The 14,847-nt window shown below is 35.6% G+C and overlaps 6 protein-coding genes across 10 annotated transcripts in view; 3 read left to right on the top strand and 3 right to left on the bottom strand.

The window, feature by feature from the left end:
• Positions 1-2,809, top strand: part of L(3)l1231 (zf-C3Hc3H domain-containing lethal (3) L1231) — a 5,589-nt gene extending 2,780 nt beyond the window's left edge. For all 3 annotated transcript variants that reach the window (XM_077409862.1, XM_077409860.1, XM_077409859.1), the window contains 2 exons: positions 1-226; positions 354-2,809. The exon at positions 1-226 is cut by the window's left edge. In XM_077409862.1, coding sequence (XP_077265988.1) covers positions 1-226; positions 354-520 — 393 coding nt within the window. In that variant the 3' untranslated portion in view covers positions 521-2,809. The remainder of the gene's footprint in view (positions 227-353) is intronic.
• Positions 2,407-6,716, bottom strand: LOC143899520 (protein phosphatase 1 regulatory subunit 36). Its single transcript, XM_077409863.1, has 7 exons — positions 6,573-6,716; positions 6,328-6,467; positions 5,806-5,938; positions 4,626-5,127; positions 4,319-4,528; positions 3,323-3,564; positions 2,407-3,231 (listed from the first exon to the last, which is right to left on the bottom strand). The coding sequence occupies exons 2-7, from the start codon at positions 6,381-6,383 to the stop codon at positions 3,040-3,042; spliced, it is 1,335 nt and encodes a 444-aa protein (XP_077265989.1). The 5' UTR covers positions 6,384-6,467; positions 6,573-6,716; the 3' UTR covers positions 2,407-3,039.
• A 13-nt stretch (positions 6,717-6,729) lies between these two features.
• Positions 6,730-7,915, bottom strand: Mrpl9 (mitochondrial ribosomal protein L9). Its single transcript, XM_077409866.1, has 2 exons — positions 7,670-7,915; positions 6,730-7,494 (listed from the first exon to the last, which is right to left on the bottom strand). The coding sequence occupies exons 1-2, from the start codon at positions 7,763-7,765 to the stop codon at positions 6,778-6,780; spliced, it is 813 nt and encodes a 270-aa protein (XP_077265992.1). The 5' UTR covers positions 7,766-7,915; the 3' UTR covers positions 6,730-6,777.
• Positions 7,916-8,058: 143 nt separating this feature from the next.
• LOC143899523 (uncharacterized) lies at positions 8,059-10,267 on the top strand. The gene is made up of 5 exons (XM_077409867.1): positions 8,059-8,329; positions 8,503-8,624; positions 8,703-8,824; positions 8,899-8,975; positions 9,128-10,267. The coding sequence occupies exons 1-5, from the start codon at positions 8,197-8,199 to the stop codon at positions 9,280-9,282; spliced, it is 609 nt and encodes a 202-aa protein (XP_077265993.1). The 5' UTR covers positions 8,059-8,196; the 3' UTR covers positions 9,283-10,267.
• On the bottom strand, positions 8,873-10,854 carry LOC143899524 (uncharacterized). Of its 2 annotated transcripts, XM_077409869.1 has the most exons (5): positions 10,525-10,854; positions 10,290-10,451; positions 10,100-10,139; positions 9,773-9,985; positions 8,873-9,689 (listed from the first exon to the last, which is right to left on the bottom strand). In XM_077409869.1, exons 2-5 carry the CDS (start codon positions 10,296-10,298, stop codon positions 9,535-9,537), a joined length of 417 nt encoding a protein of 138 aa, XP_077265995.1. In that variant the 5' UTR covers positions 10,299-10,451; positions 10,525-10,854; the 3' UTR covers positions 8,873-9,534. The 2 variants fall into 2 exon arrangements, with proteins under 2 accessions (XP_077265995.1, XP_077265994.1); XM_077409868.1 differs by having other exon boundaries at positions 10,290-10,854.
• A 171-nt stretch (positions 10,855-11,025) lies between these two features.
• On the top strand, positions 11,026-14,835 carry Mfs18 (major facilitator superfamily transporter 18). Of its 2 annotated transcripts, none has more exons than XM_077409865.1 (9): positions 11,026-11,225; positions 11,531-11,851; positions 12,243-12,589; positions 12,658-12,831; positions 13,145-13,277; positions 13,879-13,975; positions 14,189-14,339; positions 14,443-14,601; positions 14,666-14,835. In XM_077409865.1, the coding sequence occupies exons 2-9, from the start codon at positions 11,790-11,792 to the stop codon at positions 14,803-14,805; spliced, it is 1,263 nt and encodes a 420-aa protein (XP_077265991.1). In that variant the 5' UTR covers positions 11,026-11,225; positions 11,531-11,789; the 3' UTR covers positions 14,806-14,835. The 2 variants fall into 2 exon arrangements, with proteins under 2 accessions (XP_077265991.1, XP_077265990.1); XM_077409864.1 differs by having other exon boundaries at positions 11,028-11,225; positions 14,189-14,354.
• The last annotated feature ends 12 nt before the right edge of the window (positions 14,836-14,847 follow it).

Genomic DNA, 14,847 nt, shown 5'->3' with positions numbered 1-14,847 from the left:
AGTGAAAACCATAACAAGACGTTGAACAACCTGAATGTTCCGCAAGGAAGTTCAAATTCGTCTAACTTAAATCTAGGATTGGGATTAGGCTCTCTTGGTCTGAGCGGAGGGCTCAAAGTCGAGCTTGGGGATAACGAAGTATTCGCTTCCTTGGACTCTGCCGAGCATGACTTTGGCACCGTGCTGAACAACTTACCTCCGGATGCTTTTAACGATTTATTTATCGGTAATTGCATTTCACATTGTATTGGACATCCATACTTTCGGTATTCTGCACTTTGTGAATCTCGCAGTTGTGTAGAATTCGTTATTTATTTATTTCGTAAGATAATGTAAGTTGTTTAAATTTATAGAGGGTAGAAACGGAGATTATGAGCCGTCGAGAGAAGAAGAGGAGGAATTGCAACGGGCTTTGGAAGAGGTTGATAAAGATGTACGAAACTTGGAGAGGATGGGGCAGACGCATGGACTTTTAGAGCCGGCATTGCTCGCCCAGCTTATGTCGGATATTGCCTCGTAGCCCCACCAATCCTAACGTAATAATTTTTTTTTTTTTTAAGGAATTCGTGCGTTCCTTGTAACGTAGAAAGAAATACTGTTTGTGTCTGTGCTGCTAAACGTAAGATTGTGTTATAGACTGTTATTACGTAGCCACGCAAGTCCGAGATAATGGCAGGGATTGACATACAGAAAGTAACAAATGAAAAAAAAGAAAAAAAAACCGATAGCAAATTTATGAATTTAGTATAAATAGCATTGGGTACATACCACCAGGTAGGTTTATGTCAAACAAGTAGTAATGTAAAAAATCGAGAATTCCATCCTTTTTGACAAATAATCACGGACATTCTGCGTCATTATTATACTAAATGCAATATCTTTGTAGCTTATTTGCAGATACTTTGACTTGCACTTGACAAATTTGCTTAGAAAAATGGTTATAATTAATACACGCAATCATTTTGGAGGGGGTAACGAAATGTATAAGTAGATAGAGTGGACGCAATTCACGTAAATGGTTCAAACTTTATTCCAACTCATTTTTTTATTGAAAGAAACAGCGGAGGAGTTATCTAAATTACGTTACTCTAATAGCTCTCATATTTATTGAACTACACGTAATGTCTAGCTAATTACTGATTACTCAAATAATAGGTACAAAGGTATTTTTATGACTGATTTGTAATGATTTTATCTGTTATCGATTATACTATAGCAACTGTGAGAAACGTATTCAGGTTTACAAATTGGAGTTTAACTTTACAAATTAAAGTACAGAATAATTGGAGTCAACAAAAGTAATATTTGAAAGAAATATTTGGTGTTCTTATATAACTTTGTATATATATATACATACATATATATCATTCTTACATTAGAGCAAATTGTCGTAGTAAAATTATTCATTATTTTGCAGAATGTAAAAATTGGTATTTGCATTATTTTTCCAATGGTGAAAATATACAGCACATGAAAAAAATATGAATCTGGGATATACATCTTATGCAGTATCATCCTTTGAAAATTACTATATTTGAATTTTATTTTATTCAAATAAAATACATTTTTTCAGAATTTAATTTTCATTATAAAACCTTGTGTTTGTACAAACACAGGACTGAATTTATAAAAAAAACCTACATATGTCTACATAAATACCATGTGACACGTAGTGTATATAATCACGTTTTTTTTTCCATCATCTGATTCTTACAATAACACAATTAAATAATCACATTTATTAAATAACGTTATATTGTTAATATGTGCATGATCAATATTGTCATTTTATCCATTCTGTATTATATTCATGTAGACAAATGTTGAGCGACGATAGAGTAGCTGTAATATCTAAATGAAGTAACAATTAGCAAGAAGTGCCGAAAAAATTTTCATTTTTCAACGTTGTTACCGAACGTGCAACACGCTTTCAGCCTTACAATAAGACGATGACACGCTGCGCATTAGCTATGTATTAGTAAAGGAAAACGTTATCACGTATATTTTTTCAAGAGAGCACTCTTCCGATGATTATTTGTGAGAAGAGGATCTTTTTTTTTTTTTTTTTTATGAGGAACATAAAGGCACAGATTCTGAAAGTAAAACTAGATCGGCGTGAATGGTTGAATTGCTTACTGCCAGTTGACTTCTAAAGTACCACACGTGCACAACAGTACATTGTTACAATTCCGTGTGTAATGGTAAAACGGATATATTGTGAATCATCGTAATTTCAATACATATCGTAACAACGTGATGAGACGCGAAACTATTATATATTACATATTTAGCTTACAGATGAAGCAAACTACTCAAAACGCGAACGTGTGTGTGCATAATAACGGGCAGATGTTTATCAAATCTGGTTTTTATTATCAAAATCATTGTGCCAAACATTGAGACATCTCCTTTCTTTCTCTCTTTTCGGTTTATGTCACGATATAATGCGTGTTACTTGTTCAAGAGAAACGGATCGCACTGGAGCAAAGCGCACTTTAAATAATAAACGTTTAGCTGAGTGTGAGCGATTGCAAAAAAAAAGCGCTAAAGTGAGTTTATCGCATGTAGATGCAAACGAAAAAGGGATAATTTACATGTCGACCCACATTGGGGATTAAATTAACGTCGTATGTATTGTTACTACGTATATAGCGGTAGCGATTAGGTACAGGATTATTTATGAACAGGACAATGCCGAGTTTAATCGTAACGCATTGCTTGAAATGTACCTATATGTGTATCTTCTTGTAAAATATCAGCATTATTACTCTTGATTAGGCATCAACAATTATAATAAGCATATTTTTTACATTGTGTTATAGCGTTCAGTTTATATCCATCCTTATCATTCATATCCTAATGATAATGTCGGCTAGACGAAACACAACTCGATTTGTGTATTTTATTTTTATATCCATAGATAAGAACCAAAAATATATTCGTTAATTCATCCTTCATCGATATTCGAGAGAGAATTTAGAATTTATCCGTATTAATATATAAATATCATTTTAATTTATTGTGAAATTCCTTGGGAATTCAATCTAAAGTTGTCGCTATAGAGTAGGTGTCAACAGCTTTGCGTTCACGTCGTTTTATTTCTCGAAGAATCCATTTTATCCGGGCCTTTTCTCGAATCCTGTCGTATCTTTCGTTCGATTCTTGAAACTCTCTCACTGGGAATTCCTCCATCACTTCCTCGGGCAAGCTTTCGATCTCCTCAATTTGTTCCTTTGCACGAAACAGAAATATCTCAGAGATTCAATCCTTTTTGCGTATCCAGTTGAAATTCATGTTCTTACATGAGCGATAGGACGCTTACCAAGATTTTAGGTACAAAGATACTCTTTCTCGTCTCCAACGATTTTTTGTCGAGTAAACCAATCTCCGTTGGTTCCGTTGGTTCCTCCGGTTCGTACGGCATTAACATTATGTCGTAATCCGAACGATTATGACCCAGAATGCCTACTTTAATCTTCAACTGAGACAGCATCTCCTCGTCGACGAGAAGAGCGTTCCTTAGATAAGCGATTTTCGGATGGTGTAGGTCGATATCGACCACCCCTTTAGATGGAAGTACGAACAATATAATATTTTTGCTACGCAAAATACTTAGCTATATCCTTGGCGCAGATATATTATGGTTTAGTAAAAGAATGACTTCGATCAAACTTTGATTAATTTACTCCAATGATTAACTTATCACTTGTACTATTTTTGATAAAATTGTTAATCATTAATAATAAGTGAAACTTTGACCGATAAGTGATTCTCACAAGTAAATAGCAATATGCTATCTTTAGTCGAGCTGGATCTTTGTAGCTAATATTTTTGTGTGAACTTATAATACTTTCCTCCACTCAAACTGTGCGCCGATTATTTGTCGGTCTTAAAATAAAAGTTTTTCGTTGGAACAATAAATTCAACATACTTAAATCGATTTAACTTTTTGATGCTAATAAACATTCTTTAAATCACTGTAAAGAATTTATTGCGAAAAATATTACTCCAGCCAGAGTTTGAATTTGGACCTCCCGCCAATCCATGACAGACATCTTTACTTGTGAGAATTATTAATTTTGTTTAACATGTGGAAAAAGATTAGATTAAGGATAAATTATATAGTTAGAAATTTTATTTCAAGCAACGGTTGAATTAATCGATTAAAATAAGCGGAGTTTGATCGAAGTCATTCCGGATATATAAAAATGCACTGTTTCTACATAATATATACTCTAATACTCTAAATATCTTCAAATATACTATTTCCGTAAATCACCTTGAATACGAATATGCTTCTATAAATAATGTATATCACCTAACGACAGAAGACGATAATCGCAATCCGCGTACATCAGCTCGCGAGGCAAGGGGGAGTTTCTCAGTAATTTTCGGCTTTTCAACGTCGTCTCGAGACCATGTAATATACGGATATCATCCTCCAGCATATCCTGAATAAGTCGACTGCCGCTTTGTCTTTGCGCTGTGTTGTACGCCTCGGTTCGGAGCAGCCTGTGCAGCTCCAACTCTGTAAAACAAGCGATCAGCGACGCGGTGATCAGTTGCCCGAAGCATGCCAAAGCATCTTGCGAACATCGTGTATCATTGTACGCTCTTCGTCGTACCGATTAGGGTGTAATGTTTCCGCTGCAACGCTATCCACACGACCCGATGGGCCACGCTTATCAATGCCTCGTAGATCCGCAGGTCCTTCTCGCCTTGCGATTGCGTGGCTGCACGTCTCTCGCCGGTCATCATGTGATGATACCGGGGCCCGTCCCGGCAGCCCAGCAACAAGTCCACGTACTCCCTACCCAGGACGCAGCGCAGGGCATGCATCTCATCGGCGTATCGGGATCTGTGTCCACGCGCCAGTGGATTTGGCGCCTTCTTCATGGTGGCCGCCCGCTCCTGCACCAGATCTTCCCATATCTCCACGTAGCGTTGGAAGTAAATGATCAGTGCCCTCAAAAATCGATCCACGACCGACAAGTGGAAAAAGTTTATGAACTGCGGACTGACGGACGTTACGAGGAGAAAGAGCACGAGGTCCTTGATGTCCTGCAGGATTATGATGTCCGGCTCGTCCGGCGTCACTTTTCTCAGATAATGCTTCCGAAATTTGATCTGTAATTGAAAAAATTCTTCTCGGTATCGAGAATGAAAAATTTACCTGCGCTCCAGCCTGACAGAAATATTTTACTGAAATTCTCTCTCAATTGACCCCATTTCATGATACCTAACATAAAAAAAATTTTGTTTTTACTTTTCAACAGTATAATTTAACTTTCCTCATATTTTACAGTATTATATATTACATTTTATAAAGAAAATTATTATTATTTTGAAATATATTCAGTAATTTTTCAATAACTTTTATTTCACTTTTCATCGATTTCATAGCATTTACTTTCAGCAAAATATTTCCATCAGAGCCGCCCAACTGAAAATACTATGAAATCGATGAAAAGTGAAATAAAAGTTGAAAAATTACTGAATATATTTCAAAATAAATAATAATTTTCCTTATGAAATGTAACACTGTGAAATATAAGGTAAGTTAAATTATACTATTAAAAATAACAAATTTTTTTATGTTAAGTTTTTTATGCCATGAAATTTACTGAATTTAACTGAATTTTTACTGAAATATTGATAATAATGAAATAGGGTTCGAATTTAACTGAAAACTATTTTTACTGAAATATTAATGGCATAACAATAAAATAGGATCAATTGAGAATTTCAGTAAAATTTTATTATAATATATTCATAGTAAAATATTTCCATCAGGGCAGTCCTCACCTTTTCGCTGTCATTCAACGTTTCCCGATAGCACAAAATTAGATACGCGTGCGGACAATAAATTTCCGACTTTTGGACGGCAGCGGTTCGTTTATTTCGTCGCTTGGCTTGTTCATCCTCCGTCTTTGCCGCACTGATCAATGTAACAGGAATTTTCAACAAATAAAAGGACTGGCGAGAGCTTTCTTTTATGTTAATTAATGTCTAGTATTTTCCGAAAAATTAAACCAAATCCAATCGTAATATATACCGCGGATAAAAAATTTATTAAATAGAATGAAAATACAAACAATGATAGTCAGAACACAAACGTATTATTCGCAGATAAAAATACATATCACAATGATATGCTCACACACATGCTGATCACAAATATATCGCGATATTAAATTATGCCGCACGTTCCAAGTAAATTTTTGAAGTTTAAAAATTAAATAAACAAGCTTAATGTAAAAAAGCTAATCAGAGGTGTCCTAAGTACGCGAAAAAAGAATTCCGAATTTTCTCAAATTATTCTCTCACCTTGATAGAATTAATCCTTCTGAAATTTCATCCCACGCGAAGTACCTCTCGCCCATATTGAGCTATCATATTATATTATAGAAATATGATAGCGCTTTCTGTTTACGATTTCATAGTCGAGATTTCCAGGTTATCAGTTTCTAGAAATAGATCTCAAACACAGTGAAGGTATAACAGAGTCAAATTATTGATTCTAGGAAGATATAGTTCTACATTGTACAATATATATACTTCAAAGCACTTACTGGACTCCGAAATCAGAACGGCAGTCATAGATCTTGTTGGAGGATTCTCATCAAATCGCACAAAAGAGCACAATTATCATTTCAATAACCAATATCATAATGCTTATGCGGAATTCAAGATATATCTAAGTTGGGAACTTCTAAGAAAACGTGTGCATTCTTATTCCCCGTTAAGTGTTATTTATTTATAGCGTAACACAATACATTAGAAATAGGGTATCGTTTTCTTTTTTTCTACCCAGAAGGGCGGAAGAGAGTCTAAAATCGGCTTGTCCTCGGGAAATATCGGCTCGCCTGGCGTCTTCCAGAACTCGTCACCGGGTATCGGAGGCTTTTCCAGCATCCAGTGATGCAGGAGACATCTCACCTTCACCTGCTCGCGATTATTAATCGTAAGAGTCACGTAAAACTCCTTTCCCTCTAGATCCAGATTCGGCCCGGATATTGGCCTTTCGGGTATCGCTATAGCTTCCTCCGGTAGGTGGATACCAGCCTTGCGGAAATTCGCTTTTATATGCCACTTCTCTAACGTCCACGGCACGTCCTTCGACATTGTGATTGTTATCCGCTTCTGCGACAGGTACTTGATCGTTTTTTCTACCAAGGCAGAGCTGAACGGCGTGCTGTCCTTCTGGTCCGTTGCCAATTTCATGTATTTCTCAATATTCTCAGGAGTAGCATAGTCGGCCAGTCTCGGCAGTAAGAGCTCTGGGTATGCCCGCGACGGATGCATCGATACTCGAGTGCCCACATTACCAAGTCCTGCTACGTATTGCGTTAGAATCAAATCAACCGGTTCCCTTCTTCTTACATTGGTATCCTCAACGAGATCGTATATAAAATGCCTCTTTTTCAATCGATGGGGCCTGGAATTCTTCGCGTAGAGAGACGTTGGAAATCTTCTCTTGAGAATAAAGGTGTTCTGCAAAAAATGTTAAACAAATAAATATATGAATTAAAGACGAATATGCATTGAAACAATTTAATAATCTTATATATGCCAGATTCTATTAGATGGTTTCAGGAATGACAAAATGCACGTGTATGTACAGTACGAATGGCTATATCTTTGCCTGAGTAATATTAAAAGAAATTACCCGTGTTTGTTGTGACAAATGATCCGCCTTGCTCGGTAAAGCGGGCGTCGCCAACGCTTTCACGTGATTTACTAGTAATCTTGGAAACTTCAACATATCTGTCGTTCACCCTCACTTCGTTCTTAGAGAGTTTTCCTTAATAAATGCCTAATTATCGGTAAGATACATTCGAAAAAAAATTTGCTAAATAGGTTAATTCGTTGACACAAGAATCTAATAGCAGGTCCGTTCCTTTTAAGCAGGTGTTCCTCAGGCAGGGTGCCATTATCAGAGAGAAGATTCTTCTCTCTGTACGTACCAAACGTACCAGCTGCACTAGTTGAACTGGTGCAATAAGTTGATTTGTTCTCCAACGCCATTGGTCGGTTACTGCGCATTTTGATGGTGTTATACCTTTTTTTAATATCATGGTTGTGTCGACCCTGTTAAAGACGATTCGAATTTTATAACGTAAATAAACATCAAAAGAGATCTCGTGCTCGTGTCTCAGGTTATCATCGCGAGATTAATTGGTTTTATATTAAACTATGGAAGGCCACTGGCTGGAATCGCTGAAGAAGAAATTCGTGAATGTGGATACATCGACACTCCAACAACTGTTGCTATCTAAGGCAGAAATTGTGGACGAGATCAAAAGGAATCAAGATCAACGATTTAATGGTAAATTTTGTTATTCGTGATTACTTAGAATAATTTAATTTGAGGGGAAATAACTCTAGGAAGGAAAATAAATTGTTGGCGTTATCTTAAGTTGCTTTAAAATTCTTATAAAATTGTAGGATAGTGGTCGTATTATTATAATTTTCTTCTATACCAATTTTTATATTTTACAGAGGACGAAACTAAGATTAAGGAATTAACATCAAAATTGGATGTTATGAAAGAGACGCTGTATACGGAGACACAAACTTTGGAGCAAAAAAATGACGAATTATCAAAAGAAAAGGTTTATTTAGTGAGTATGATATACCTTAATTTTTTTCCATCCGGGAACCAGCTGAATATCTCACTATTACAAAATACTCTTTAACAGGAAGAGCTGGAAGCGGAAAAAAAGAAACTCTTGCAAGAGATCAAACAATTAGAAGGGAAACGTAACAGCTTGAGGTCTGCCAAGCCAAATTTGCAAGATCAGCAAGTGCTGGAGCAAGGAAAGTACGTATTATCATTGCAAATTAATGCGTTCTTGAGCTTTCATCAGTGTTGTCATTGTTTTATTCATTTTGTAGAAAAAAGTTGAAATTGTATAAGGATTTTACTAAGATACAATGGGATTACGAAGCTACCAAGCATGGTATTAAAGGCTGTATCCTTTTTTTTTTTTACATTCATGCCTTACGTTACTTTATATAACCAATAATATATATTGAGTGTCATTTCTCATATTTTACGCCAGCTACTTCTTTTTGTTAGTAAGTAGCAGAAATGCATATTCGCAATCCTTAACTCTTGATACAGATGTCTCGAACAAACGCGACTATATTCACCACTTTTATTATGAAAATCAAGAGATTAATGACAAGTTAACTGACTCGCTGTGGCACGAGATACATTTGTCTACAAGCGAAGGCGAGATTAGAGGCGAGAATCTTCAATCAAACACTCCCGATTGACGTAAATGTTATACTTTAAGTGAGATTATGTAATTCTAATATTTTATTACTTTTAAGATAGATAATATATATGTAGACATATATCAGTCTATATATAATACCTCTATATTTGGATATGGTCTTGCATATCACACTGAATATATCTTTAATTTATGACAAACATTAAAAAACATTTTTTTTGTTCTATTTAAGTGTTATTTATATTCTTATTCTTTTTTATACTTATTAAAAATATAAGTCTTTATACACAACTCAGGTTTTAGTACATATCAAAAGATTGAACGCGTGGTTTGTATAATATAACAAGTAATAGACGAAAAGGATAAATAATCCTACCATTACAATAGTGCTTGCGACGCAGAAAAGTACACAACTTAAAATACTTGCGCCAATAGCCAATACTGTCACTGAAATCAACGTGTACTTGGTTAGAGTCTGAGCAACAGCGCACGTTCTGTGATCGAGAACAGAAATGTGTATCGTTCCTTACCTTGAACCATCATAAAACCAATAAATATAAATACACCACTGATAATAGCGAACATGATAAACAAGAGGACAGGTGTCAACAGTGACGCTATTGCGATGAAGGTAGCCACTTGCAAAAACGGATTGTGGGCAAGCTGCTCCTTAAATTTGAGGATACATGTACGAACGTTGGGGTGACGTAGAAGTGTCTGGCATTTCTTAGCCCGTTCTTCGTCTGAAATTAAAAATATCGACTCTCTCAGTTCCTTTTTCAGAATAATGAACGACAGAGTAAATGAAATGTGACAAACACTGGTGAAGAGCACTGGCACGGCGCGAGTATACTTACAATACATGATTATCGAATTGTATATGCAATCACTCTGTGTCTGAAAAATAAAATGATTTGTGTTCATTCAATCGTGTAAACTGGCAGAACGTAAAGCAACTTTTTAACAATGCAAAATGTGAGGCAAATATATTGATGAACGAATAAAATAATGTTGAGTCAAGAAAACACGACTGTATATTTAATTTACCTCTGTCATTTCCGTGATGGAGCGTTCAAAGTTTTTCGAAGCAATTCTCAAACGTCGCCGAACATCTCAGGCATAGGTATCATGACTTACAGAGTGCAATTCGAAAGTGATGGTCGAAGGAATAAATAAATATACTTAGCTCTTGCACATCGTATTTTCTAGCTAGAGCATAGACAGAGTCCGGAAGTTTTTGTTTAAATGACGTTTAAATGACTATTAAATCACATCTTATTACATCGTATACATATATGTGTCAATATTTTCTTTCTTCGTCTTTCTTTCCCCTTCTATCTCCTCTTTTATCGGCATAAGTGTCAAGGTCTGTCCAGGTGGATTTACACAAAGTAATACGCACAAAATCGACGCGCGCGTGTATAACTATCATTTATCAACCTCTAATGCGAACTTCTCATCGCGTTTTTTATGTAATTGGATAATCTCTCCGGATGTGCGCACGCGCGCGCGCGCGCGCGCGCGTTTGTTTATTTACATTTTATATTTATTTTACTTTTTAAATCGTATTATGTACATATATATATATACAGAAGGCGTCATTAATGCCTTCCTAGCTGTTACTACGTTTACGCGAGCGTTACTTCTGTAGTAACTTACGATAATTCCTTCGCGTAAATGGGATTTTGCTTCGCGTAAACGGGATTTTGTAGTAACTTACGATAATTTACTCCGCGTAAACGAGTGATATATCGTAAGTTACTACAGCAGTAACGCTCGCGTAAACGTAGTATGTGTTCTTGGGATTTCTATAGTGCACGTCATATATATGTACATACTTATGCTTCAGGTGGAAGACATTAATGACGCCTACTATACATATACATACAAAGCTGAGTTTCAGAATTCACTGCCAGTGCCATTATATGGCAATGTTATGGGCATGAAGTTTTGACGGGACTGTCAAATGAGGATAGATACAAGGTAAGTTAATGTTAATATTTATATGTGCATCGTGGATTTTAATATTGATAAAGCAGTTATACTTAAAAATGTAGAATTAGAAGATTTTAAAATTCATGGCTGAATGAAAATATTTTTTAAATGGTTAATAACTTCTTGTACTTTATTTTAAAATCGTTGATTTAAAGTATTTTTTTTATTTTATTGTAAGGCAGACGATCTAATCTTTTATAACTTTATAGTACACTTTTTTATTTACATACATACAAGTACTTGAAGTACTTTACTGATACTGCGTTTGTTGCGCATGTGTGACAAAAATCTAGCTCGATTCGCAACGCCGTGTGTTTGTGGGCCGAATATAAACTCCCCGACCGAGAGTCCCGAGTCCCGAGTCGAGGTGAAGAGGTTATCGCAGAGATTAGCATGATGACGTGTATGGATTTTGACAGATCGGCCGCGTGTCAATAATGCTAAATATGCGCGCGAAAGTCACGGCGTGCTCTGGCGGAACGTCGACGAGAGCCGGAGATGCTCCAACACAGAAATTGAAGTCGACGAGCTAAAAACGAGTCCGCGAACACGATGCAGTTACAGATCTCGCTGGACACTCCGTCCGATGACAGGACCGCTTTGTCCTGGTCGAGGTATACAATACAATCAAAAGGATACATTGATCTGAAAGCGATCATCGATTTTCTAAACGAAGAGGCTTTGATGATCTATTCATTATTTACACTTTACGTACAGTGACTTTGATCGAACTCTGATTAACTTATCAATACCTGTATTACTTTGTTAACACAGAATTATTAATTTTCTATTGTATGAACATATAGAAAAACATATTAGAGATTAGGAATAACGAATTATATATATATATATATATATATATATATATATATATATAGTTAGAGATTTTGTTTTAAGCATATTTGTCAATTTAATTAATGAATGGTTGGTTAAAGTTGCCTTTACAATTGCTATTATGAGCGGCATTGTTAGGATTGGAATATGAGAAAATTTTTTTTTGTTTAGGAGGGAGAGGCAGAAATGGTTCCTGTCGTTGTTGTGCGGCACGTGCATGATATATGCCACGCGTACATCGGTCCCTTTGTTGATACCTGTTGTCAGTCAGGAGAAGAATTGGTCAAAATCGGATTCAGGCATAATACTATCAAGCTTCTTCTGGGGCTATACGTTGACGCAGGTAGCCAGCGGCTATATTAGCGATAAAATCGGTGGGCAGAGAGTACTGTGGATATCTGCCCTCGGTTGGTCGGCGACAACCTTCCTCATGCCAGAAATCATAGAATTCTTTTCCGGGGATGGAACCTCCGTTTTGCTCGTCGCAGCGATGAGAATGATAAATGGAGCATTCCAAGGTAAATTTTTAACGTTATACAGTTGCACCAAAGGCAATGGTGGATAATACGACACCTGTCACTTACAGGAATGCATTTTCCTAGCATGATTAGCTTGATCAGCCAACGCTTGCACGAGGCAGAAAGAGCCTCCTTCTTTAGCTTATTAACATCAGGATCTGCTCTGGGCACTCTACTCACCGGGTCTTTAGGCTCGTATCTTCTGGAGAATTATAACTGGATGACTGTCTTTCGGGCGTTAGGTACAATGTAGCTTATGTCAAATTAATTAAAGAATTCATAGATAAAAGATGATAATTTTTGAACATGTATCATATAAGAATAATTTAATTATAGGGTACTTTCCGTTTCACGCCGTTTCACACATGATGCGCATAATGGCATCATTTATCCTTGATCCTTGTTGTTCATCGAGTGTTAAACAAGGATAAATGATGCATTATGCTCATCATGCGTGAAACGGAAAGTACCCATAGTTGAACGCATCTTTTTGTTAATTTTGTTTTCAAGCAGAAATGAGATACTTTTGTGGTGCTTACTAATTTATTTATATAGGGGGTATGAGTTTGGCATGGACAGCTTTATTAAGCTATCACACTCTGCCTTTTAAGGAAAAAACAGCTTTTGTCAAGTCGACCACTGGCTACACTTTGCCTTGGTCCAAACTTCTGTCACAACCTCCTTTCTGGTAATTATGAATATTATGATGCATGGAATGTAATAGTTTCAATTTGCATAGACTAATACAAAGAGAAATTTTTATAATCAGCTAGTCATAGGCATTGCAATTCGATTATATTCTCCTTATCGATTTCGAAACTTTTAATTTTTGCGATTTAAAATTCTGAACTTTTTGAATCGCAATTCTTGAAAACATGAAAAATTATTGGAATTTTAGATAATGCAACCTTCTTGCTGATTATATTGTCCTGATACTTTATCGATTTCTGAGACTTTTTATTTTCGCGATTTGAAATTCCGAACTCTTAGAATTGTAATTTGTGAAAACGTGGAAAATTGTCGGATTTTTAGATAGTGTAATTTCCTTGCCGATTATATTCTTCTGATACTAAATCAATTTTTAAGATTTATGATTGTGCTTGAAAGTAATAAGAGTTTAAATTACGCATACATGCTTTAGCTTATACAAATGCTCCAGTTTTGAATCATTTGATTGTAAAAATTATACGATTATTATAAGATTATGACCATAAGACCTTGTAAATATAACTTTCTTTATAAATCGATTGTCTCGACTGTCTTTATTGATTGTTAACTATGATTTTCAGGTCCTGTGTTATTGGACATGCCTGCCAAAACAACTGTTTTTTCGTGTTACTTTCGTGGATGCCTACATACTTTCATGACACATTTCCTGAAGTTAGGGTAAAATCTAATTATCTAATTTTTATTCAGTATCGTTTAAAAAATTGATATGGAAAGAAAAAGCCATAAGAACTGTTCTATAACAAAATTAGTAAAAAAATATTCAAATTTACACCTAAGAAAAAGTTAACTAATAACTAAATAATTTGTGATATTAAAATAACGTAATAATTTGTTTCTGGGTATATTATGTTGAATAATTTCAATTAATAGGGTTTGGTTGTAAATATGGTGCCATGGCTATCAATGCTACCTTGTACATTCTTGGGGAAAGCTTTATCAGAAGAGATAATTAAAACTGGCTATTCCGTGACGGTTACACGCAAAACAATTCAAACAATTTGTTTCGTCATCGAAATTGGAGGTCTGTTATTCTTAGGTAAATCCTAACACTTAATAATTAAAAGGCTTAATGTTGTATCTCATAATGCTGTTATAATAATTTGTATCGTATATGTTCCTTGTAGTGAAAGTGGAAAGCTTTCAAAGTGCAATATTTTGTCTCGCGTTGATTATCGGTGGCTCAGGCTTCCACAATAACGCTATCGCTGTAAATCCCTCAGATCTCGCACCAAAGCACTCCGGCAGTGTATTCGGTCTGATGAATACTGTTGGCGCGATACCTGGTATGTAATTAATGTAAACAATCGCATGATTGTTACACAGCTAATAAATTTTCTTTTTTTTCAGGTTTCCTTGGAGTATATTTTTCCGGACACATTTTGCACGTGACACACAGCTGGCCTGTTGTCTTTTTATTTATAGCTGTTATCGATGCATTAGGATGCATAATGTTTTTATTGTTTGGCTCGGGCAAAGCGATCATATAAATTATAAAATAAAAATAAGTTTCTATCAAATATCGATCGTGT

Source organism: Temnothorax americanus, unplaced genomic scaffold (genome assembly GCF_048541705.1).
Source record: "Temnothorax americanus isolate GAGA-0224 unplaced genomic scaffold, ASM4854170v1 Scaffold27, whole genome shotgun sequence".
In the NCBI taxonomy this organism is placed as follows: domain Eukaryota; kingdom Metazoa; phylum Arthropoda; class Insecta; order Hymenoptera; family Formicidae; genus Temnothorax; species Temnothorax americanus.
The sequence above is the reverse complement of the archived record's forward strand: the minus strand, read 5'-3'. Positions and strand labels throughout refer to the sequence as shown.

Bases quoted from the DNA above. Each gene is read 5' to 3' on its own strand.
- LOC143899523 (XM_077409867.1), top strand. From the start codon at position 8,197: ATGGAAGGCCACTGGCTGGAATCGCTGAAGAAGAAATTCGTGAATGTG. The intron at 8,330-8,502 runs GTAAATTTTGTT...TATATTTTACAG, and splicing joins TCAAGATCAACGATTTAATG to AGGACGAAACTAAGATTAAG. The intron at 8,625-8,702 runs GTGAGTATGATA...ACTCTTTAACAG, and splicing joins CAAAAGAAAAGGTTTATTTA to GAAGAGCTGGAAGCGGAAAA.
- LOC143899524 (XM_077409868.1), bottom strand. The intron at 9,986-10,099 runs GTAAGTATACTC...TTTTAATTTCAG, and splicing joins CAATTCGATAATCATGTATT to ACGAAGAACGGGCTAAGAAA. The intron at 9,690-9,772 runs GTAAGGAACGAT...CGTTGATTTCAG, and splicing joins TGGTTTTATGATGGTTCAAG to TGACAGTATTGGCTATTGGC.
- Mrpl9 (XM_077409866.1), bottom strand. From the start codon at position 7,765: ATGTTGAAGTTTCCAAGATTACTAGTAAATCACGTGAAAGCGTTGGCG. The intron at 7,495-7,669 runs GTAATTTCTTTT...CATTTTTTGCAG, and splicing joins ATTTGTCACAACAAACACGG to AACACCTTTATTCTCAAGAG.
- Mfs18 (XM_077409864.1), top strand. From the start codon at position 11,790: ATGCAGTTACAGATCTCGCTGGACACTCCGTCCGATGACAGGACCGCT. The intron at 12,590-12,657 runs GTAAATTTTTAA...TGTCACTTACAG, and splicing joins GATAAATGGAGCATTCCAAG to GAATGCATTTTCCTAGCATG. The intron at 13,278-13,878 runs GTAATTATGAAT...TATGATTTTCAG, and splicing joins CTGTCACAACCTCCTTTCTG to GTCCTGTGTTATTGGACATG.
- LOC143899520 (XM_077409863.1), bottom strand. From the start codon at position 6,383: ATGGGCGAGAGGTACTTCGCGTGGGATGAAATTTCAGAAGGATTAATT. The intron at 4,529-4,625 runs GTACGACGAAGA...CTTGTTTTACAG, and splicing joins GAAACATTACACCCTAATCG to AGTTGGAGCTGCACAGGCTG. The intron at 3,565-4,318 runs GTGATATACATT...TTCCATCTAAAG, and splicing joins TTATCGTCTTCTGTCGTTAG to GGGTGGTCGATATCGACCTA.